Source organism: Saccoglossus kowalevskii, chromosome 9, assembly GCF_978046115.1.
Source record: "Saccoglossus kowalevskii chromosome 9, keSacKowa6.1, whole genome shotgun sequence".
In the NCBI taxonomy this organism is placed as follows: domain Eukaryota; kingdom Metazoa; phylum Hemichordata; class Enteropneusta; family Harrimaniidae; genus Saccoglossus; species Saccoglossus kowalevskii.
This window is the reverse complement of record NC_140649.1, coordinates 8,976,104-9,001,801: the sequence shown is the minus strand read 5'-3', so window position 1 is coordinate 9,001,801 and position 25,698 is coordinate 8,976,104. Positions and strand designations below refer to the sequence as shown.

The 25,698-nt window shown below is 34.6% G+C and overlaps 3 protein-coding genes and 1 pseudogene across 3 annotated transcripts in view; 3 read left to right on the top strand and 1 right to left on the bottom strand.

The window, feature by feature from the left end:
• The window catches only part of LOC100367698 (transitional endoplasmic reticulum ATPase), a 36,289-nt gene extending 21,857 nt beyond the window's left edge, over positions 1–14,432 (bottom strand). Inside the window, exon 1 of the mRNA XM_002740934.4 lies at positions 14,308–14,432. Coding sequence (XP_002740980.1) covers positions 14,308–14,324 — 17 coding nt within the window. The 5' untranslated portion in view covers positions 14,325–14,432. The remainder of the gene's footprint in view (positions 1–14,307) is intronic.
• On the top strand, positions 4,344–6,290 carry LOC144353133 (zinc finger protein 862-like; annotated as a pseudogene).
• LOC144353132 (zinc finger protein 862-like) lies at positions 6,406–7,150 on the top strand. Its single transcript, XM_078009759.2, has 3 exons — positions 6,406–6,484; positions 6,594–6,792; positions 6,887–7,150. The coding sequence occupies exons 2-3, from the start codon at positions 6,663–6,665 to the stop codon at positions 7,069–7,071; spliced, it is 315 nt and encodes a 104-aa protein (XP_077865885.1). The 5' UTR covers positions 6,406–6,484; positions 6,594–6,662; the 3' UTR covers positions 7,072–7,150.
• A 490-nt stretch (positions 14,433–14,922) lies between the features above and the next one.
• Positions 14,923–25,508, top strand: LOC100370532 (leptin receptor gene-related protein-like). The gene is made up of 4 exons (XM_085503136.1): positions 14,923–14,937; positions 20,997–21,070; positions 21,832–22,021; positions 22,423–25,508. Exons 3-4 carry the CDS (start codon positions 21,845–21,847, stop codon positions 22,537–22,539), a joined length of 294 nt encoding a protein of 97 aa, XP_085359262.1. The 5' UTR covers positions 14,923–14,937; positions 20,997–21,070; positions 21,832–21,844; the 3' UTR covers positions 22,540–25,508.
• Positions 25,509–25,698: the final 190 nt, after the last annotated feature.

The window sequence follows — 25,698 nt, the reverse complement described above, 5'->3', positions numbered from 1 at the left end:
ATAGACAGACGTCAATGACTACGGTAAAACTTAGACTCTATTTTAGCCGGCAGGATTGATTGAAATGTCCGAAAAATGATGCCAAAATACACCTTAAAAGTCCCATTTTATTTTCTTAAATCCCATTTTATTTTTTAATCCAAGGGCGAATTTACGGCAGAATTTGGTCCCTCAAATAAGGGACACGTGAGCTTTGATTCTAACCGGATACATTGCACTGGGTCGGGGAGATCGTTTGCTAAACTTCCATGTATCTTTTGTCCAATGGGTACCTGTACTTCGAACATTCGCAAGTTTTCCTAGGTAGTGCGAGACAGCTTTGTCTTTTGACCTATTAGTTTTGTGCTGACCTCTTCTCCGCGTCTTGATGTTTTGTTTTGCTTGTCATAATACTCACTGATTGATGACTTTGTTTAGATTTTGAGTTACAACTCGGCCACGACCTTTGCTTTTACCGTGAAACATGAGGAAGTTTACGTCAATTGACGGACATTGCATTTTTTAAAAACTAATGAAGCACACTGTCTATCATCCCCAATTTTTTTTGCTGATTTCTATTCTGAAAAATTCGACCGTCCGAAAATGCACCTTAATTTTGACTCTAAAAACACGTCACATTTCCAACACCAATTATTTAAAACCGGTCGAAATTTTGGAGTTTTTACGGTACTTTAGATATCAGTGTGAAAGCTTAAAATTGGTTAATTATGCAAATTAGGTAATTAATATGTACAGATTTTTACCAAAAATTAATCAAATCTGCGCATATGTTCAGAGCATCTATGTACCAAGTTTCATCAAAATCCAATGAGTGGTTCTTTAGATATCAGTGGAACAGTCATAGAACAGCTAAAAATTAGCTAATTATCATGCAAATTAGGTAATTAACGAGCATGGATTTTTACCAAAACCTAATCAAATCTGCGCATTGGCCCAGAGCATCTATGCACCAAGTTTCATCAAAAACCTATGTATGGTTCTTGAGATAGCAGTGGAACAGTCGGACACACATACACACATACACACATACAGACACACTAACTGCAAAGACTCCCATTTTGTGCTTCGCACATGGGAGTCAAAAATGTGTTGATCACTGCTTGTTTATTTTGTATATAAAGTTTACATTTACATGAATAAATCACCTGGTTCTTCATCAGTATATGTCTTGTTCCATTTTGTTGACAATCCTTCTAAAAAAATTCCTGTTCCAATTAACACTCAACCAGAAGTTATATATTCTTGATGCCCCACATTCCACAAACCAAAAAGGTGCAAATAAAAAAAATCATACTTGTTTGACCCTATGACCCTTGAATAGGCGCCACTTGCAACAAATTGTGCTAAATGTATTCTAATTTTGGTGCCATGGAGAATTGAAATGTTGCAAAAAGGACGCCTAAATTAGGGTATCTACAGTACCTGAGATATCAGTGTGAAAGTTGGAAATTGGTTAATTATGCAAATTAGGTAATTAATATGCACAAATATTTACCAATCAAAGAAAGCTTAGAGTATTGGAGACACATTAAATATAATTCAAAATTACTTGTCATAGATAGTGATGGAAAAGCCGAAAACTAATAATGCAAATCAGAAAATTAATATGAACAAATTTTAATGGAAAACTAATGAGGTCTGCGCAATGTAACAGACCATCTATGTACCAAGTTTTATTGCAATGTGATTGGAACCAAAAAAAATTATAAATTATTATGCTAATTAGGGAATTAATATAAACAGATTTTAACCCCAAACTAATCAGGTTTGTCCTAGAGCATCTTTGCACTGAGTTTCATTGAAATGGAATAATTAGTACTTTAGATATCAGTGTGATAGCTTAAAAGTGGTTAATTGTGTAAATTAGTAATTAATATGTACAGATTTCAACCGATTAGTACTTGAGAAATCAGTGTGAAAGCTGAAAATTAATTAATTATGCAAATTAGGTAATTAATATACACAATTATTTACCATAAAACTAATCAGGTCTCTTGATAGTCCTAAAGGATCTATATACCAAGTTTCATTGCAATGTGATAATTAGTACTTGAGATATCTGTGGAAAAGCTGAAAATTAACTAATTATGCAAATTAGGTAATTAATACGCACAAATATTTATCCCAAAACAATCAATCTTCGCATAGTCCTTGAGGATCTATGTATCAAGTTTCATTGAAATGTAATGCTTGCTACTTGAAACATCAAAAGCTGAAAATTAATTAATTATGCAAATTAGGTAATTAATATGCACTGACATTACCTTAAAAACTATCAGGTCTGTGCAGTGTCCTATGGCATCTATGTACCAAGTTTCATTGAAATGTGATGATTAGTACTTGAGATATCAGTGGCAAAATCAAAAATTGACTAATCATTATGCAAATTAGGTAATTAGTAATTAGGTAATTTTTACCAAAAACTAATCAAAACCAAGCATTAGTTCAGAGCATCCATGTACCAAGTTTCATCAAAATCCAATAAGTGGTTCTATAGATATCAATGGAACAGCTAAAAATTAGCTTATTATCATGCAAATTAGGTAATTAATATGCATGAAATTTTACCAAAACCTAATCAAATCTGCGCATTAGTCCAGAGCATCTATGCACCAAGTTTCATCAAAAACTGATGTATGGTTCTTGAGATATCAGTGGAACAGACGGACACACATACACACACACACACACATACATACACATACAGACACACTAACCGCAAAGACTCCCATTTTGTGCTTCGCACATGGGAGTCAAAAACTAATTGGGTCTGCATAATTCTAGATTCATTGAAATGTGATGATTAGTACTTCAGATATCAGTAGAAAAGCTGAAAATTAATTATGCAAATTAGGTAATTAATATGCACAATTATTTACCCTGAAACTAATCAGGTCTCTGCATAGTCCTAAAGGATCTATGTACCAAGTTTCATTGAAATGCGATGATGAGTACTTGAGATACCAGTGGAAAAGCTGAAAATTAACTAATTATGCAAATTAAGTGATTAATATGCACAAATATTTATCTGAAACAATCAATCTCTGCAGAGTCCTTGAGTATGTAAGTACCAAGTTTCATTGAAATGTAATGCTCACTACTTATATCAAAAGCTGAAAATTAATTAATTATGTAAATTAGGTAATTATATGTACTGATATTACCATAAAAATTATCAGGTCTGTGCAGTGTCATATGACATCTATGTACCAAGTTTCATTGAAATGTGATGATTAGTACTTGAGATATCAGTGGAAAAACCGAAAATTGACTAATCATTATGCAAATTAGGTAATTAGTATCCACGGATTATTACCAAAAACTAATCAAAACCTAGCATTTGTTCAGAGCATCTATGTACCAAGTTTCATCAAAATCCAATGAGTGGTTGTTTAGATATCAGTGGAACAGTCATGGAACCACTAAAAAATAGCTAATTATCATGCAAATTAGTTAATTAATATGCACGGATTTTTACCAAAAACTAATCAAAACCTAGCATCTATGTACCAAGTTTCATCAAAATCCAATGAGTGGTTGTTTAGATATCAGTGGAACAGTCATGGAACCACTAAAAAATAGCTAATTATCATGCAAATTACTAGGTAATTAACGAGCATGGAATTTTACCAAAACCTAATCAAAACTGCGCATTGGCCCAGAGCATCTATGCACCAAGTTTCATCAAAAACCGATGTATGGTTCTTGAGATATCAGTGGAACAGACGGACACACATACACACACACAGACATGCTAACTGCAAAGACTCCCATTTTGTGCTTCGCACATGGGAGTCAAAAAACGAATTTTTGTAATCTTCCGGTCACATGTTGACCTGTTTTGGTATTTCCAAGATGGCGGCCTGTCAATGACAGCGGCTATCGTCAGGAGCTATGATCGATGAAATCCCCATTTGTATACATAGTTCTATCGTTACGTTTTAAATTTGATTGAATAGTGACCTCATGTTTTTTTCCCCTCGAAATTCCCGCGTCTCCTTGTCGTTGACCTGACAAAACCAACATGTAAACAACATGTTTTGCAGATGCTATGCTATCCATACGGCACTGGGTCCCCGATCGCGGCACAATTCAATCGTTATGTTTACATTTATTTGAACCTCAATCCTCATTATTTTTCATTTTTCCCACTAGGAATGTTGTGCAGTTTATGCTTAAGGCACAACATGATTGCACAGAATGGGTCTTCTGTATGGAACAAAGTCCCATGCACGTCTATGAGAAAGGACAGTGTTACGTCGCATTCCAAGTCGGATTTACACACAAGAGCAGAGAAGTTGGAGTTAGAGGCCAAGGAGAATGTACCAGTGGATCAAGTATTTACGGTCCAAGTCAGCATGCAACGATTAGCTATAGAAGGGGCTATGAAATGCTTATATTGGTTAGCTAAAAAAAGAAGTTGCCCACACAACCAAGTTCACTTCTCTACTGAATCTGGTTAAAGGCATGGGATGTTCATATCTGGAACATTTACATCAGGTAAGTTAATAATTTGTTTAAAGGCAGTCAAATTTATAATTGTGTTTCCATATTAGTTTTTCATGCAATTTGTGTGTGCATCAGCTAACTTGTTTTTGTATTTATACAGGGTGACAATGCACATTACACCTCCGAGATCTGTCCAGGAATTTCTCATAGCTATGTCCAGTGTTATTAGTAATGGTATACTGGATGATATAAGAGCGAGTCCTTGTTTCAGTGTAATGATGGATGAAACCACAGATGTAGCAGTCGATAAACAGCTAATAACATATATACGATACTTGAAGATTACTGGTAATGAATGTGTTGTAAGTATTGTCAGTTGTATCATTTTATTCTGTTCACATTATAATTGTACAAGGTTGATACTTTTCTTTCTTTTGGTAGTCATCTAATAGAATTCTATTTGTTTCCTTCACAGGTGAAGACCTCCTTTGTGAATATTGATGCTCTAAATGATGGTACAGCGCAGTCAATAACACATAGTACTACAAACTTCTTTGAAGCCAACAATTTAGACTTTAAACATTGCTCTGCCCTGGGATCAGATGGTGCGGCTGTTATGGTTGGCAGAAAATCAAGGGTACATGCAAGTGTTGTTTTATTACAATAACATTCTATATTGAAATGTTGAAATTGTTTTGTTGAAATTACCTGTTAATAATTTATATTTCCATGCCATTATTTTTAGGTTGCCAAACGATTGAAAGACAAGAATGAAAAGATGGTAAATATTCACTGTGTTGCTCACAGATTAGCATTGGCTGCAGGACAGGCTATGAATGGAATTGCATACCTCAAGCGGTTCAGCAATACCCTACAACAATTATTTTATTTCTATCAGAATTCTGCAGTTAGGATGTCCGGTCTTCATGAAATTCAGGTTAGCAAGAAAGTCCCACTGACTTTATAACATTTTTACCTAGTACTTACCTTTCAAGCAATTTGTATGATAGTGTGGAATGCCATTTTTACTATGTTCTAAACTCATTGTTATTGTCTATTTTCATAATTTCACAGAAATTACTCAACACTCCAGAATTGACTGTCAAAGAGGCAAAATCTGTAAGATGGTTATCTCATCAACGGGCTGTGGATACACTACGCAGAACCATGTCAGCAGTAATCATCAGTTTAGAGAGAGAGTCTGAGGAGCAGAATGATGCAACAGCTGCAGGGCTACATGTAGCTTTATTTGTCAGGAAATATAACTTCATTGCCAGTATTGCTATGCTGAGTGACATACTCCCACACCTGACAAGATTGTCCCTAATATTCCAGGTAAGATTCATAGACTGATTTTTTTGTTGAAATTATACAGTTATTAAATTTTCAATAATTTTCAATGTGCGTCAATACGTTATTGTTTTTTCTTCTTTGCAGAAGAAAAACACAGATATTACTCTTCTGGACACAGTAATTACCAGCACTGTTATAACCATCAAACAACTCAAGTCTACTCATGGTACACATATGCTCAACTTAGAAAACTACATCAGTGAGGATTTGGGACAACACAGTATCACAGTGACAGAAAATCTACAGGAGCAGTTCATCTCCCAGGTAAGAATCTGAAATAATATAACTGACTCACTTTCAATAATATTATTTACTATCAAAATGTGCTGCCTCATTTTGTGTTTGTTATAGTTTTCCTCTTTCTTTTTTTCTAGATATATGAGAAATATATTGATGCTATTTGCAAGAATCTCGAGGACAGATTTCCTGATGTGGAGCTGATAAGTTCTTTTTCAATATTTCATCAGTGTTGCAGACGAGGATACTGACCATAAACTATAGGTAATTACACTTGGGTGACAATCTGATAGGTGCAACTTTACCTATGATTTTAACTTGTTTTTTATGTAATCTGTAATTTTTTTTTCAAATCTATTCCAGAATTAACACCCAGCAGATTACACTAACCTACTTTTTGAGATGGTATAACCGTATAAGTGATGAGATGGACTAAAATAATTGGGTAATAACAAGTATTATGTCAAATTATTTTGCTTTTTAAATTTTTTTGAATGATTTACACCATTAAATTATATTCATTTCCTGTAATAATCTTCATTTTATCATTACAGATTTTAATTGACCACTATGCTGAGGATGGTGAAACATTAAAACATGAGTATGCACTGCTGCAGAACATCATGACAACAACTCATAGTGAACTGGGATACAGGGATATGTTGAAGACTGTGGTCAAAAGCTATGGAGATGTTGTGCCAACTTTGCACCAACTAGCATCAATTGCTTTGACACTTCCAATTTCAACTGCTGGTGAGTAAAAAAACACATTTCTTTATTATTAAACAATTATGGAACATGCATGTGACTGACTGTGAATTAACTACCTCATTTTTTTTCTTTACAGACTGTGAACGTGGTTTTTCTGTTGTTGGTAGAGTGAAGACCAAACTTAGAAACAGATTGTCTCAGAAGATTCTTTGTTGTCTGTTATACATCAGTGCAGAAGGCCCAGCTACCCAAGAGTTTGACTACAGTAAGGCAGCCAATGTTTGGACCACAGCAAAGTCTAGGAGGATTAGTTTAGACTAAAATTTATGGAACAATTAACATTAAATCTTAACGATCTTGTCAAATTATGTAATGTAAATAAAGTCTCTTGTACATTTTACTACTGTCTTGTATGTTTGTTTGTGAGAGTGAATCCTGAAAAATATGCAAATTAGTATGCAAATCAGTATGCAAATTAGTCCGCCATGCTTGCCTCTGATCCTGGGGAGAACACTGTTTTTACAGTGTATGAAAAAAATATTTGATTGATTACATTGTACGTCTAGCCTGTAATTACAGAATTACGGAATTTATTTTTTCTATTTACATTGTACTAACAAAAAAATATTGCAATTACCAGTGTTCTCCCCAGGCCTCTGAAGCGACACGGTACCGTGACGCTTGGACACTCGGTCGTGATGCTTGCCCTTTGTCCGTGACGCTTGGTCACTTAGCCGTGATGCTTATATTTTTGTTTACAAGTGTCAGTCTCGTCTTGCACGTATTTAAAACAATAACATGTTTTGATCGATTTAGGTAATCCCGCTTTTGTTAGCCATACAAAGACAGTGATAAAAACGGAAGTCTGCAATATGTTGCGAAGTCTTTCAAAGGTGCAGAGCCTCCAAATCAAAAAAAAACAACGAGAATAGCAATTAAAGCTGCAAGCAGCATCACAGGGGCCCAAGTATACATGCCATAAATAATGTCAAATGATACACATGATACACAATTAGTTTGAATGATTAGTACCATGAGGTCGAAATGCAGTTGGTTCCATATATTTATTTGAGATATAAAGGTTATTAATATATGGTCATCTGTTATTTTAATCAAATCTCTTGTTCAACGTTGTCATAATAACACAGGATTCATCATTCTAACTACAACAGTGCTTGAGATATAGCAGCTATGCATATTAATGAGGTTACAAGCCCCCCACCCCATGGGCGCGTAGCCACATGACCTAGCCATATGCCATTCAGGGGAAAGAATGTATCTAAAGAGTAGAATACACATACAAAATTTTATTCCAATCGGACTAATACAAAACATGTAGTTGCATAATTTCAATTTTCACAAAATCCAAGATGGCGGCCAAACCATGTGACTTATCGAAAATATATTATTTTTTCCATATGGAGTTGAGGCCAGTTATAACAGTTATGATTATTAATGAGGTTAGAAGATCCCACCCCATGCAGTTGGTTCCATATATTTATTTGAGATATTAATGTTATGAATATTAATGAGTTCACATGACCATAAATGGTCATCTGTTATTTTAATCAAATCTCTTGTTCATTGTTGTCATAATAACGCAGGATTCATCTTCCTAACTGCAAAAGTGTTTGAGATATGGCAGTTATACATATTAATGAGTTCACATGACCATATATGGTCATTTGTTATTTTAATGAAATTGCTTGTTCACTGTTGTCATGATAACACAGGAATCATCTTCCTACCTGCAACAGTGCTTGAGATATAACAGTTATGCATATTAATGAGTTCACATGACCATATATGGTCATATGTTATTTTAATCAAATCTCAGGTTCACTGTTGTCATGATAACACAGGAATCATCCGCCTACCTGCAACAGTGCTTGAGATATAACAGTTATGCATATTAATGAGTTCACAGGACCATATATGGTAATCTGTTATTTTAAAGAAATTGCTTGTTCACTGTTGTCATGATAACACAGGAATCATCTTCCTAACTGCAACAGTGCTTGAGATATAGCAGCTATGCATATTAATGAGGTTACAAGCCCCCACCCCATGGGCGCGTAGCCACATGACCTAGCCATATGCCATTCAGGGGAAAGAATGTATCTAAAGAGTAGAATACACATACAAAATTTTATTCCAATCGGACTAATACAAAACATGTAGTTGCATAATTTCAATTTTCACAAAATCCAAGATGGCGGCCAAACCACGCGACTTATCGAAAATATATTATTTTTTCCATATGGAGTTGAGGCCAGGCATGGTAAATATAAAAACATCTAGTAGATTCGTTGAATCACCTCCGAGAAACAAATGCCCAAACTTTTGGTCAATTTTCCTCAAAATCCAAGATGGCGGCCAAACCATGTGACTGATCTGAAATCTTTTATAGGTTTCTGAAAGAGATTGATATAGAGATGCCATGCAGCAATATTGAAAATAATCGCTCACGTGTGGCATGAGTGAAAAACTACTTCCTGTTGAGAACAAATCCAAAATGGCGGCCAAACCACGTGACCAATCATAATGAATTTCTCAAATCTAAATCTGCTCCATATGTAGAAGCCAAGTACTGAATATGAGAACATTTTACTTGGCGGTTCTGAAGAAGAAGATTTTAAAGTGTTTTTTGCCATTTTTAGGGAAAACAAAATGGCGGGAAAAGTCACATGACCGCTAAAGTTTTTATTTCTGATATTTATTACACATGAGTTGTACTATATACCATAAAAAAATCTAGACGCCTAGACCCTCAGAAAGTGGTCAAACAGCCACTTCCGGTTTTATTTCAATCCAATATGGCTGCCAAACTAATTGGCCAATCAAAATTCTGAAAGCATGTTGCACCAGTTCATATTAGGGACTATCAGTATAGAACATTTTTAGACTATTTGGTTCAGTGGTTTTCTCAAACGGCTTGACGAAAAAAGTTACGGAAGAAAGAAGAAGAAGAAGAAGAAGAAGAAAGAAAAAACCGAACAATAAGAATAGGGGCCACGCCCTACAGGCTTGGGCCCCTAATAATTTGCCCATTGCACGCAACCGCAACAATGTGACGAAACAAGTCACGGCGTACGTCGGGAAGATCAACCCCGATTTGCTGCACTCTGATTTGTTATCACTCAATCGCTGGTGACATTATTTACTCCAAAATTAATTAAAGCCGCAAGCGGCATCACCGGGGCCCAAGCTGACAAGATTCTGTTTCATAATTAATGTGGTCACATGTTAGACAATCAGGTAGCTTGAATTATTAGTAACATGAGGTCAAAATGAAGTTGGTACCATGTATTTACCTGGTTTGGTTATCGAAATATGGTTTTCAGGATATATAATGAGCCATGTTCTTATGCACAATAAAGAGATTACATAATCATATATAGCCATTTCTAATGTCAGTTACATCTTTCATTCAATGTCTTCATAATGACACTTGTTACATGTCCTGCTCTGCGACAGTGTTTTAGATATGACTGCTTTGCATATTAATGAGTTCACATGACCATATATGGTCATCTGTTATTTTTAATCAAATCTCTTGTTCACTGTTATAATAACACAGAATTCATCTTCCTAACTGCAACAGTGTTTAAGATATAATGGTTATGCATATTAATGAGTTCACATGGCCATATATGGTTATCTGTTATTTTAATCAAATCTCTTGTTCACTGTTGTCATAATAACACAGGATTCATCTTCCTAACTGCAACAGTGTTTAAGATATAATGGTTATGCATATTAATGAGCTCACATGACCATATATGGTCATCTGTTATTTTAATCAAATCTCTTGTTCACTGTTGTCATAATAACACAGGATTCATCTTCCTAACTGCGACAGTGTTTTAGATATGACTGCTATGCATATTAATGAGTTCACATGACCATATATGGTTATCTGTTATTTTAATCAAATCTCTTGTTCACTGTTGTCATAATGACACAGGATTTATCTTCCTAACTGCGACAGTGTTTAAGATATAATGGTTATGCATATTAATGAGTTCACATGACCATATATGGTGATCTGTTATTTTAATCAAATCTTCTGTTCACTGTTGTCATAATGACACATGATTCATCTTCCTAACTGCAGCAGTGTTTGAGATATAACGATTAAGCATATTAATGAGCTCACGTGACTATATATGGTCATCTGTTATTTTAATCAAATCTTTTGTTCAATGTTGTCATAATAACACAGGATTCCACTTCCTAACTGCAACAGTGTTTGAGATATGACAGTTATGCATATTAATGAGCTCACATGACCATATATGGTCATTTGTTATTTTAATCGAATCTCTTGTTCAAGGTTGTCATAATAACACAGGATTCATCATCCTAACTACAACAGTGCTTGAGTTATAACAGTTATGCATATTAATGAGGTTAGAAGCCCCCACCCCATGGGTGCCCAGCCACGTGGCCTAACAGTGTGCTATTGGGGCAAAATGATGCATCTGATGACACAAATGCACATACAAAATTTGAAAGAAATCAGACTAATACAAAACATGTAGTTGCATAATTTCTATTTTCACAAAATCCAATATGGCGGCCAAACCACGTGACTGATCAAAATAATATTATTTTTCTCGTATGCAGCTAAGGCCAGGCATGGTAAATATAAAAACATCTAGTAGATTGGTTGAATCGTCTCTGAGAAACAAATACCCAAACTTTTGGTCAATTTTGCTTAAAATCCAAAATGGCGGCCAAACCATGTGACTGATCTGAAATTTTTTTTTAGGTTTCTGAAAGGGCTTGATACACAGATGCCATGAAGCAAAATTGAAAATATTCCCTCAAGTGTTGCCAGAGTAAAAAACTACTTCCTGTTTAGAAGAAATCCAAAATGGTGGCCAAACCACGTGACCAATCGTAAACATTTTTTCAAACATAAATGGGATTCATATATAGAAGCTAAATACTACATATGAGAGCATTCTGCTTGGTGGTTCTGAAGAAGAAGATTTTCAAGTGTTTTTTGCCGTTTTTAGGAAAAACAAAATGGCAGGAAAAGTCACATGACCGCTAAAGTTTTTATTGCTGATATTTATTACACATGAGTTGTACTATATACCATAAAAAAATCTAGACGCCTAGACCCTCAGAAAGTGGTCAAACAGCCACTTCCGGTTTTATTTCAATCCAATATGGCTGCCAAACTAATTGACCAATCGAAATTCTGAAAGCATGTTGCACCAGTTCACATTATGGACTATCAGTATGAAGCATTATCAGACCATTCCGTTCAGCGGTTTTCTCAAACGGCTTGACGAAAGAAGTTGTGGAAGAAAGAAGAAGAAAGAAGAAGAAAAAACCGAGCAATAAGAATAGGGGCCTCGCCCTTCGGGCTTGGGCCCCTAATTAAGTTGCATTGGAAAGAAAAGTATGAATAATTCAACAGCAGACGAGACGGGATGAGACAAAACAAACTCTGACCTCTGGAAATACCCCATTCATAGGGTACCTTAGTACAGAAAAACGCCACCCTAAGGCGACATAATGCACGTTGCAACATTGTGACCGATGCATGCTGGGCTATCAGGGGTTCTGATCGAGGTAACAAAGATGGCGGCGCAGAATGCATGATTTTCCGCGATGTTTAAAAACAACATCTCGTTGGCAATTTAGATGTAATGCTTATGATAATCATCAATGAATCGTTTTAATAAACAATGCAATTTGTGTATTTCACACCAAAAAGTCAGATACCGATGATCGCAATAGCAGCGGTGAATACCCGTCCAGCGCAATGCCGTCAGCTATCAATGTTACGGTGATCGTAGCGTTGTACTCCCAAGGTATATTGCAATGAAAAATCGCCGAACTGCCATTGTGGAATTTTTTTTTAATTATTGATTTATTAATTTCAACATATTTCGATATCTTGCCGACTTTATATATTTAACCAAAACATGTTTTCCTCGACGTTTATATGAACCGACAGTGACATGGGCACTAAAACTTATACACAATGATGAACCAGTTACATCCATGGATAACAGTATATTCACTGACTGGCTATAACACAAGTTTTTCAATTTTTTTTTCCTTTTTATGATGTTCCATTTCAAACTTTATTTGACTTGATACAAAAACAAAAAATACAATGCAGTAAAATGATATAAAATTTATCAGATATAAAAATATCTTGTCTTTAATTAATTGTAGATTGACAATATTTGTTGGGAAAAACTGATTATTATGCAAATAACAATTATGCAAATTAGATGCATTGTTATGCAAATTGGCCGTGATGCTTGACATGAAGTCTGGGGAGAACACTGATTACGTTGAATGAAAATAACCCTTGCCCCCCCCTTCCTTCTAGTTTTAGTATGAATAGTGAAATTTATAAATATTGATGAAAATGAAGGAAATGGGTTTGTAGCGTCAATAGTGCTACTTAACAATACTGCCAAACATTACAGAACACCTAACTGGTATGCTAATAAAGATGTGGGTACAACAACCCCTGCTTATATAGACCTTACCCAGGTTATTGAACAATTGTAATAAATAATCAATACAAAATGGATGATTTTTCAATATCAAATTTGCCACTTACATGCTAAATTCAAATGAAGATTGGCCTCAATTATTCTCTATTGGTGGGAATATCAAGTAAAACAAAGAACTTGAAACATAATTCTATTTTTAACAACAAGTATGATTATTGATAAATGTGATAGATATTCACACCAATATTTTGCAACAAAATATGATCAAAGCTTTTATTTCAAGCCATATGTGTCACTGATTGATTGGGAGTATACTGCTTTTGTAAGAGTGCTGACATCATCACTAACAAAAACACACAATGACAAAATTTAAAGGACTATAGGACCTATTCCTTCAGAAATACAAAGTATACACATCAAATCAAACAAAAAAATCTCAAAAATATAAATTCATGAATTATTATGTTGTACTTGATGATCTATATTGAGCTACTACACGTTTTGGTAAAAGTATACCAGTGGACAAAGTCACTGGCAGACATCTTAGGCAGGATGATACTGCACATTTTGAAATCAAATTAACTGTAAGCTCACTACTTTACCTAGAAAATTCGGTTATATTTAATCGTTATATGAAGACCACCATTCGCAAGACAATATTTACATAAAAATATTCTGTTTATTACTGAGACGAGTTCTAAAACAATGCGTAGTTTTTATAAGTTATTGTTTTCGATCAGCTGATTACTCGTAGTTGGAAATCGTGCCAATAAACACTATTTACAAATAAAGTTTACGACTATTCATTTACATTCGAGATACTCTCGTCGCGACGATGTGTAATGTGGGAAACTTTTCAAAAAAAACTTTACAATCGGAGAATTTGGCAGTGAGATATACAACGGAGAAAAACATTTCACAATATTACAACGGTACGATGACAAAGTGAAATTGAACACAGAGAGAACCAACAACATGGGAAAGAAAGTTCAATTTGAGCTAAATGTTAGAGGCTATAGGTATTATAAATTAAAGTAAGTATTTATGAATTAATCGAGATACTTACTGTCCACCGTCAGCCATATTTTCAAATATTTTTTCACTTTATCTGAAGTTTTTTGTCAGCACACTAACAATACGATCGCTTGCTCAGTTCAAAATGGCTTCCAGTTACACGTGTGGTGACGTATTTGGAAGAGCCGAATATTATTCAGTTACGAATGTGTAGCAACACATTCTATAGGTACAATCACTGTAGGGTCACAAATGCAACAGAAATAATAATTTTTTTATAAATAAAATAAGTAAAAATATCCTAACATGTGTGTGTGTGTGCTTTATAAATATGTACAATGCTAATTTAAGCGTAGATTACCAAAAGTTGTATTGACACTTATGAACTGTTGAATTAAAAATTGTTTCAGCCTTGTAAGGTTCCTTGTTCCGATTGCTTTCCGAAGTTTTCCGAAGTAATGAAAACAAGTTAATATGAACTAAATATCCCAAACATTGGATATTATACTATTCGCGCACTCCCACTTTTGCTTTTCAACCATTACATTGCTTTTTGGGTTATGTTGGTGTCACAGAAATAAAAAAGTTGTTTTGGTAACTGGCAAACTGGATATTATTTTCGCGGAATGTTCACTTCCGGGTTATGACGTCACTTTAGGCCAAGATGGCGGGGATCAAAAGTAAGTGTTTTGTATTGTTTTCCGGTGATTCATTCCTATTTTCCACTAAAACTGATCAAATTTCTTTAAAATTGAGACCGATAACAAGTCGTTTATTCAGATATAGTTATTTTTGCGTGAGCTTTTGGTAATGAAAAGTTTCCAAACGTAGTTCTTGGTGATAACTCATGTATATCACACATTCAGAGAGTACATTTCAATTGAATAAATATTGTCACAAGTCAATTTTTTTCAATTTTTTTTTTCAATGGACACTTTTTTGCTCAATATACATATATATATTGCATTTGAATCTCAGAAATTGGCACAGATCTAGAAGCAGTACCTACACACGAATTGGTGACGTCATAAAATACATGATCTTCAATCGGGGTCGTTTCCTCGGTATATACGAATTGGTATATACAAATTACAATAAAGATACTTAAGACATTACACATAAGGTAAAACAAATCACGTGACAATATAATGATAATAACGGTAATAAATCCTAGCTTAACAGTTGAAGAGAACGCTCATATAGTCAGTCGGGTGACGCCGAGGGTCACGAACTGTGTTGCAAAATGGCCGTGTGGTTGAAACTGGGTCATGGCGTGACGGGTGAGGAAGACATCATTAAACACTCAAAATCACAATAAAACGGGGAAGTGGTTGCATATTACGGCGTAGCTACCATGGGAAATAAAAAAACGCCCAATACAAACGACATGGGTTCGAATCACACTAGATACACACTCACCAGAACCGAAGCAATCAGAAACCAGCAATCGTTTTGGCTTTTCCGTTCAACTCATCGGAACACTAGAGTAGTTAGAAAAATGAACACCACTTAACGACCAACGTCGTGGCGTGGTACACAAGCGTGCCATCAAAATAAAACAAAATTAGCTTGAAAAGACAGTGGGTTCGAGTCCCGCTCAGAGCTACCGTAAAAACGTAAATCAAATAAACTGAAATCTCTCAAACCGTAAACAAGTAAACAAAGAACGTCGCAAAAAATAATAAACCTCACAAAACTGCACCATACAAAACTGAATGAATAAATAATAAAATAACTAACGTCTTAAACTGGACGACGCGCAATTTGTTCAACAGTTTCCAGATTGTGACAAGAGATAAACAAGACCCAAGTCAAGGTAAGTTTTGTTAAAGTGTCGATGGCGTTCCCTATATTACGAAAACAATTCAGGCAACAGACGAATATCTTCTGTGGTGTTGTTGAATTTATACCGTGTCTGCGGAATTGTTGATTGAGGGTTCGAAGCCAGCAGTTAACGTTTTGTTAGAAAGTTTCACAATTAAATCAAATATCCAATGATACCAGTATATTTATTTCATTATTTTAACAACTTGCAATGGTGGAAGTTGGTCAAACACGAGTTCTTACACCTAAATAAGTATCAAATATTTGTCGACACATTTATTCTCTCAACCTTGTAGAGGTGGAAATTAATTAAACAACAGGTATTTACTCACAAATATAATGGTCAATATTTGTCCATACATTCATTCTGTCAATTTAAGAACTTGTAATTGTTGGAATTAATCAAATGAGAGTTGTCTACACCAAAATAAGTTTCAAATACTTGTCCATACATTTATTCTCTCAATTTAACAACTTGTAATGGTGTAAAATAAATAAACGAGAGTTGTCTACACCAAAATAAGTCTAAAATATTTGTCCGCACATTTATTCTCTCAATTTAACAACTTGTAATGGTGTAAAATAATTAAACGAGAGCTGTCTACACCAAAATAAGTCTAAAATATTTGTCCGCACATTTATTCTCTCAATTTAACAACATGTAATTGTGGGAATTAATCAAACGAGAGATGTCTACACAAAAATAAGTCTAAAATATTTGTCCGCACATTTATTCTCTCAATTTAACAACTTTTAATTGTGGGAATTAATCAAACGAGAGCTGTCTACACCAAAATAAGTCTAAAATATTTGTCTGCACACTTATTCTCTCAATTTAACAACTTGTAATGGTGTAAAACAATTAAACGAGAGCTGTCTACACCAAAATAAGTATTAAATATTTGTTGAGACATTTATTCTCTCAATTTAACAACTTGTAATGGTGTAAAATAATTAAACGAGAGTTGTCTACACCAAAATTAATCTCAAATATTTGTCCACACATTTATTGTCACAATTTAACCACTTGTTAATAGTGGAAATTACTTAAACGCGACTTGTTTAATCAGTTGACATCAATGCAACTTACCCGCAGACAGTGCACAACAGAGTATCATTGTTGAGCAATTATAAACAGGAACGTGTCTTGGCATTAGGGTAAGGGTCGGGTCAGGTATGGGCAACGGAATTATTAACAGGAACGTGTCTTGGCATTAGGGTTAGGGTCGGGTCAGGTATGGGCAACGCAAATGGCAAACACCCAATTGGCAAGATGTACACTAACGGGTTATGGCATGCATATAGTTTACACAAGTAAAAACACAAAATTGGCAATTTTTTGGACAATTGTAACTCAATAATAGAAATATGTTGTATTTCTATATATATACACACTATATAGTCTTATCAAATGCAAATACATCCAGTCAATCCATTGTGGTCTTGTGGGTCAGTTCTCTACATAGTGACCAGGAGGACCTGGGTTCAATTCCCTTGCCTGCCCATCTTTTTTTCGCAAACACCATTTGGCAATAAAGCTAAATATGACAACAAATTATTTAATTTGCATGACTACCCACATAGCTCAGTTGATTTGTACTATGTCAGCAATGTGAGCGATCGCTGGTTCGAATCCAGTATGTTTAGTTAGATTTTTGAATGCTAGTGAAGACAGTGTCCTATGAATAGGACTTAAATCCTAACTCCTGTGTGAAGACACTCGGGGTACAGTGGACAAGACAGTGCGCTGGGAACTCAAAGATCGCAAGTTCGAATCACGGATTGGACACTCCTACAAAAGACATGAAAGACGTTAAAATCATAAACAGCGGATTCAAAAACTCAAGTCAGGAAAACAGAACACAAGAATACTACCCCACGTGGAAGCCAGCCGAAGTCGTCGAAGAACGAACACAGTCGAAGAACGAACACAGTTGACAGCTGTAGGTCACGTGCAACAACAGACATGAGGAGCATGGCTGCTCTCCAAATGGGTCCCTTCTTTTGTATTGACCCCCTAAGGATTGCTAATCCCCCTTTCTAACTCTTCCCCCAAAAATAATATATCGCCCCTTTTAAAATGTAATGACCCACAAATTAATGAATATTCATGAGCACAGAAACTGCTACGTCATGAGTAAATTAGCATAATTTTAAAAAAATTTGCATAAAGTGTAGGTACTCCTTCTGGAGCTCTGCCCAGAAATTGTTAGTAAGCATGACATAACTCTAATTATTAATCAATGATTTAATTAACAGTGCGTACAGAGTGAAATCCGCAATGAATCATCATAACACATTCATACACCCATATCCCATATTAGACATGTAGTTGTCAAGCAGACTGGGCTGTGTGACGCATGCCCTCCGTGTGTAACTTTTTAAATCACATTTTTTGTATTTGACGAGTTAGTTAGTCCCTGGAGGTAGACTTTTCTACCTCCATGGTTAGTCCCTGCTGCACTGGGGGAGGGGGGGTCATAGCAGTGTATGTTGATGGTAATCTTTACCTCTGTATACATACTACTAGTACTAAATTACATATTAAATTTGTTGTGTGTTGGTAAGGAGTGGCTCATTTTGAATTCTGGTGACGACAGTGATGACATTTTTTTTTATATATGTATTTATGCTTTACTGGTGATATTTACATTGTGACTTCCTGACACACTAATGTGCGCGAGTTGCAAGGTCCCAAAATGATAGCTATGGGTCCATAGCTCTTTCTGTGTCGGTCTGCAGTCTTTGTGATGGTATTTTAATGATTTTTGATACATTTGGCGTCATTAAATTATTTTCAGATATTAGGATTTTTATTGACACAGAAGAGCTATGGTTCCTTCCATAGACTTGTGTAACTCAAATGTGCAACACAAAATGACTACCAAGATGAGCACCTCTACATTCACAGACCTGTACAAAGAGCTACTACCCCCCCCCCCCAGCCAATTCATGAAAAAACAAAGAATATTCACAAAATCTGAGCTGAATACATTTTTGTTGGAAAATATTTTCATCCCAGATTTTGAATAGTCCATTCAATAACATTTACTTATATCTCTGTACCCAAATACAAGACTTGATATCTTTTTCAATTCAACATTATAAATCAGTACTACGGTACTACCAATAATTCCAATTCCTTGTCAAAGAAGCCATTTTGTTTAATTGTTGAATTTGATTTGATTCAGAATTTACACCTGCTTCATGATTTTCTTGCTTACACAATGTCTCTTATCTTTTTCTATGTTCTTGATGTTACATTGGTACTGAACTCTGAACAGGGTAAGTAAACTCCTAATTAAACCCTCCTACATGTAATGAATACATATCATTCTTACAAGACACAGTGCTGTTCTGCATTTTTAACGAAAATTTTATCTGAACTTGGCAACATCATCAAATTAGTATTTTTCTCTTATATAAATGACACCCCAAACTTTTATTTTTAACATTCAATAATTGTAATTCACTCAGTATTGGCCAAGTGTATGTGCTTCTACCAGAGAGAATCCTGTTATGAATATCTCTATTGACTGATAATATCTAATAAATGAAACCTATTTGATAATCATATTAAAATTCTTTTTTTTTTTTTTTGCAATTGATCAATTAGATTGTAACCTATTGTTTATTGATTTGTATATTATTTGTGGGGATACAAGAAAAATAAAGGAAAACAAAATAATTATAGATAGATGGGTATCAAGCTTGAATTTGCTGGTAGTATGTAAATAAGAAACTGGGCATGCCCAATATTCACATTATTGTATTTGCTCTATTTGTAGCATTTGCACTTGAGATATAACTGAGAGGTGTGTCTGTGGTCCAAATTTGTTGTTTTAATTATTCAGCATACAATAAATGTTATTTTTTGTTCATGTGCACTTTGATTGAAGATTCACTTTTAATGGAGAAGATATCTTGTGTGTATGCCAACATACATGTAGTAACTCTGCAAGTGTTCAGTTCATCTCAAGTGTTTTTTTACAGACCATGGCCTGAAAAATATGCTAGCCCAACACCTGGAACCACTGGAAAAAAATGTTTAAATTTTAACGTTTGTGTAACAGGCTGATCACTAATTTAATGCAGTTACTTCAACAATGGAGTTAGAAAAGATTGCCTCTATGCATTAACAGAGTTGACCCCTATTGCCTATTATTCTACCATTGCATGCATGAATATTCATTGTAAAATTAAGAGTCTTTTGAAATCTGGTTTACAATGTCAAAGCAACTATCAATATTGTTAAAAACTCGATGTGAAACCATCAATGGGGGCAACATAGGTGTACACAACTAATGATGGATGTAATACTGTAAAATGACTAATTTTCACTGGGTTTACATTTCGCTGATTTACCTTTACAGGCATAATCAGTGGGTTTTAAATTGACGGTTTTGTCATTTGTATAATGTGTTTTACATTTTACATATTCACTGGGTTGTAATTTAGCGCATTTTTCAGTCAACGAAATAAGCAAAATTAAAACCCAGTGAATAATTAACCCCTTTACAGTAGTATCAACACAAGAGAAAAAGTTACAGAACTAAACATCAAGCTACTGTCAACATATTTGCACTTGTTTCCTTTATTTGAGGTGAAATACCTAAAGCAATTTTGAACTTTCCTTTGTTTATGCTGTACTCTGCAGCAATATATAGCACATAGCGGAAATAGGATCCAACCACTGAACACGATGTTCACATAAATATGATCTAAAACCTTTTTAGCTGGCATTTCGGGCTGATATTTCCTAATTATTAGTACATGGAGGAACAAATATATAATAATAAGGTTATAAAAATACCGCCAAGTATGCACTCAGGCAGTACAGGATCACATTGACTCCTGCATCACTGTACTGTCTTTCTGCATACTTTATGACTCTTTACATGTTTGTTTTTTTGCAGTTTAATTATCTTAGCATTTAGTTTATCCTGCGGCCTAACTCTAGTTGTTCTAGGATGTGCACTCAAGCCATATGGGTGAGTATGTGCAATTAAGTCACTATAGTCATCACAGCCCTTTGTGTTGGATACAGGTCCCATCATGTGTGAATGCATGTCAAATACAAATTGTTTACACCAAATTTGAATAACTGTGGCGGCAATTTTATTGCCTTTCTAGCTGTACTATGTCAGAATATATATTATTGCTGCCAAACATGATTGTACATCATATTTTAACATTATTAACATTGTAATTATAAAAATAAGATGCATTTGTAAAATATTATAATCGAATATATCTGCCATTGAAAACATTGTCATGTAACCATCCACTGGAACCTGTACTGACATGTTAATATTTTCATTCATGTTCAATATTGTTGCGATATATCATGATTCTTGTCACTGATGCTGATATTATTACCAACCAAAAATGTTAAATGTATTTTTTGTTTTATCAATTTCTGACCAATTTTTGGAAATATATGGGAAAAATTTAGCAAAAATTTTGGACGATGACAATAACTATTGACCACATTTCATGTTATTCCCTTTTGCCAGATTCTCAGATGCATATAAAATTGTATTTGTTCTATTATCATGCACTTTCTTAAATAACAGATGTTTCTGTGGTCAAAATAAGTAACCTTTTAATAATTCAGTATTCCAATAATTACGATTTTTGATTTATATGCACTTCTATTGAAATAAATACAATAGTTGAACATACTTTTGATATGTGTAGACAGAGCCCTCATATGTTTATTAAGTGTGATTCTTTTGTTTTACTATATCAGAGAGTGGTGGCCTATGTTTGTGCTGTTCTTCTATGTACTGAGTCCAATCCCCACTGTAATAGCAAGGAGGTACGCACCTGATTTGTCGTCGGGTGCCAGCAGTGCATGTATTGAGTACAGTATATTTTTCACTACTGGAATAGTGGTATCAGCATATGGTTTACCATTGGTTCTAGCACATACTGAAGCTGTAAGTAGTAAAGACTTTCTGTCACTTAAACGGGTGTTAAAATAAGAACCACTCACTATCAATCTCTCTGGTAACTTTGCAATATACCTAAGAAAATTGTCAGTGGTGTTTGTTCACTTTCAGTCCCAACAAGCTGACACTCCATTCAGGATAGAACCATTTTCAAATGGGATTTATTGATTTGGATTTAAACTAATGAGATTTCGTGCCAAAAAAGTGTGTGGAATATGTTCTATATCAAACATGCATCTCAATATTACATTTTTAAAAGTACTGTTAAAATACTTTCACAAAACTTCGTAGCAGGGAACATTTTTCTGAATCCTACAACAACTTTCACAGTAAAAATAAAACAGTTCACAGTACATTTTACATGACCTTGATTTTGATTTTCTTTGCAGATTAAATGGGGAGCTGCCGGATTAACTCTAGCAGGCAATACAGTTAGTTTCTTCACAATACTTGCGTACTTCATCATTTTCAACCAGGATGAGGATTTTGAATTCTCGGTGTTCTAAGATTCTCAAAGAATACAACGTAGTTTACACCCCATGCTTGCTTTGCTGTATGTTTACTCTGGAGTTTGGAAATACTGTTTGTTTTCAGCCTGCTAACAACTGCATTGAGAGTAACTCCCCCAAATACTGATACAAATTTCAAGCAGTTCACATCAAAATTACAACTTTAAAAAAAAATGGCTTGCAGAATCAGTATATCCAGACTCTATAATAGATATCAAGTAGGGCCCACAATTTTGGAATTCTGGGACTTAATGTTTCATGCTGGGAATGAGCTCACTAAATGGAACAGCAATTATTATTCATACTACATCTGCATTTTATCATGCTGTGTTACATCGACACTCCCTCCCTCTGTGCTTTCCCGGGAGATCATGTGACCAAACCGATTGAAGTCATGTGTCCTAGAATTCCAAAATGGCGGCCAGCCAACATTTGTAAATACTGAGTACAGAAATTAGTGTTGGATAAATAGAGCTTTTTGTTTATAGTATTTATACGCGTAGTTAAGTAGAATAACCATGCAGTGTTAGCTATGGTAATAAACTATTGTAAAATATGTGTTTCTGAGTAAATGCACTGACATATGAACCAACAGAATCTCAGTTTTTTTGACCCATGTTAATGCTGCATTTGTAACTATCATAATCTGCAGATGATTGACTCTACTTTTACAAGGACAGCATTTCCAATCAGAGTATGATGAGTAGCTGTTATTGTCATTATTGCTATGCATTTGTTGTAGAAGTGTACAAGACCTTCGATAGTGCATAGGTTCTAGGCTTACTCCACAAGTAATCAGTCATGTAGTTATCTATTAGTCTACCAATAACACTTTAACCGTTCAACCCACCAATGTGTGAGTAAGAATCCACTCTATCGTAAAAGCTATTTTGTAGAACATATAAGACTTCTGTTCATAAATGCCTCCTTTATGGAATTGTAAGATAATAAACTGCATGTAATCTTCATTCCCATCATATTCCATTGTTTACCTGCAGTATGGTAGTATAGTTTGAAGCAATCACTGTGTCACAATTGGACAAATAATAAAAGTTTTGAAAGTTTGAATTTATTTTTACATAAAACCATTTCAATTTCATTCAAACATTCTGTATCCATAGGAAACAAAATGTAGAGGGTAATTGCTATAATAATACCTGTAGCAATTTCCTGGTGTTTATTAACTATTGTAATTTTTACCCCCCCCCCCTCAATGTTTTTACATATTTTATTATTTCAGTGTACTGCAATACCTGTTTTATATCCAAATGTTTGTACAAAATGTATTTGACTAGATATCCTCTCTGTAATAGCTACCAGAGGGCAGTAATGACAGTTTACATTTTGTGACATGAGAATGCTTGTTTTGTCAATTAACTGACAATAGTGCTGAATTTCTAGATTACAGTTTTGATAATTTCTGCTGTGTTTCTAGTAATGTGTGTGATTGTAATTAACTAATCGTCACCCCATCCTTGCGTGGTGGTCATTCCTTCTGTCACTGCGCTTACACACTGGTGAGATATTTTTGAAAATAACTAGCGCTAAAAACATATAAGAATGATATGATATACATATATATATACAGTTGCACCTGTGTATAGCAACCACCTAAGGTACTTTAAGAAATATTCTTTATGAACAGGAGGTCGTTGATATGACAATTGCTCAGTGAAAGAAATAAAAATGAGCTTGTTATGATTAAATTGAATATATTTAATAGTGGATATCTAGGTGTAAAACACAAAATATACAATTATCCATTTTGACTTTTATACACAAGTTCATTTGACTAAACAATTGCTAAGAGTGGCTATTGGTCATATTTGAAAGGTGGTCTTTATATACGTGTCACTTTACATGCATATTGCATTGGGACTGCCCAAATTTTGTCACTATAAAGATGGTCAATAAAACAGATTTGACTATTATTTTATAAATTGGTTGATATTTTCAGTCACTCAAACCAGAACTGGAAAACTAATTCAGGATTGTATACTAAACCAACGACGAAACCTCGTCTCTGGTGACTTGTGATCAAATAAGAGTTTGAATTTAGCATCAGTAATGTAGTCATCGCTGACAGGCTAATCTGCAATAATTTATGCAATTTTGTTTTGTTCTGCACTGCATGTTAATGTAAATGAAACACTTGTTTCCACATACCATAGTTATGTAAATGTTTTACATGTGAGATTTTACTGATTGTTCTTGTATTTGTGAGTTAAGACTGTCTTTATTTGTTCATTTATGGTAACCTTGCGCTTGAAATGGTACAGTAGTCCTCCAAAAAGGAAGATCCAAGTAAGAGAGTCATCATGGCACATTCTGTAAAATAAGTCTTGCTTTTTAGCTCCCAGGAAAGGACAATTTACTCCTGCCATCTGTGCTATCGCATTTAGTGATGGCATTAAAGAAATGTACAAGACAAACAAAAAACCACACAATTTTTTTTTTGCACTAATTTTCTTCACAAATTATGCAAAAATTAAACTGTAGAAATAATTTCCAGTTCTATCGTGTTAAAGTTGAAACTAATCTATTTTGGTGGAACAATTTCCACATTTGTAACTACAGTTGTAATTTTCATAATCTATTTCCCAATGAACTGTTCGCCTGATAGTCTTCCTATACCAATCATCCTGGTTAGTCAGGCGGTGGCCAAGTGTTTTATATGGGTCCCACACATATTCATTCCTGTATGTTGAAGTGCCACAGCAAGTGTTCAGTGCGTGTCCCATCATGTGATGTTCGTTCACACAAAATTTGAAAATGCCATGATGCTGCTGTTCTTCAATGGGGAGGTCACATGTAGATATTAATCTACACTACAAGTACTACTATTCATTATTCAGCTGCTGGTTTCTGTCCAAATCTTTATCCAGTATGTATATTACTGTTGTGTGTTTATTTGTACCAAGAAAATGTTTATGATTTTCATATAATAAATTGCTGTTATTATATAACTGTTTATTTTTTTTTGACCAAGTACACATAATGGCAAGTCTCCCAGCCTGTTTATCTTTTCACCATCAGACATTTTCACTCATTTGGTATTCTCCCAACAGACAAAATTTGTGTCAATTTTCAGTTCCTACTCAAAATTTTTGCTATTTTTGTCCCAATAATCTGAAGGAAAGTAGAGACTTTAAACAA

Bases quoted from the DNA above. Each gene is read 5' to 3' on its own strand.
- LOC144353132 (XM_078009759.2), top strand. From the start codon at position 6,663: ATGACAACAACTCATAGTGAACTGGGATACAGGGATATGTTGAAGACT. The intron at 6,793-6,886 runs GTGAGTAAAAAA...TTTTCTTTACAG, and splicing joins ACTTCCAATTTCAACTGCTG to ACTGTGAACGTGGTTTTTCT.
- LOC100370532 (XM_085503136.1), top strand. From the start codon at position 21,845: ATGTTTGTGCTGTTCTTCTATGTACTGAGTCCAATCCCCACTGTAATA. The intron at 22,022-22,422 runs GTAAGTAGTAAA...TTTTCTTTGCAG, and splicing joins TTCTAGCACATACTGAAGCT to ATTAAATGGGGAGCTGCCGG.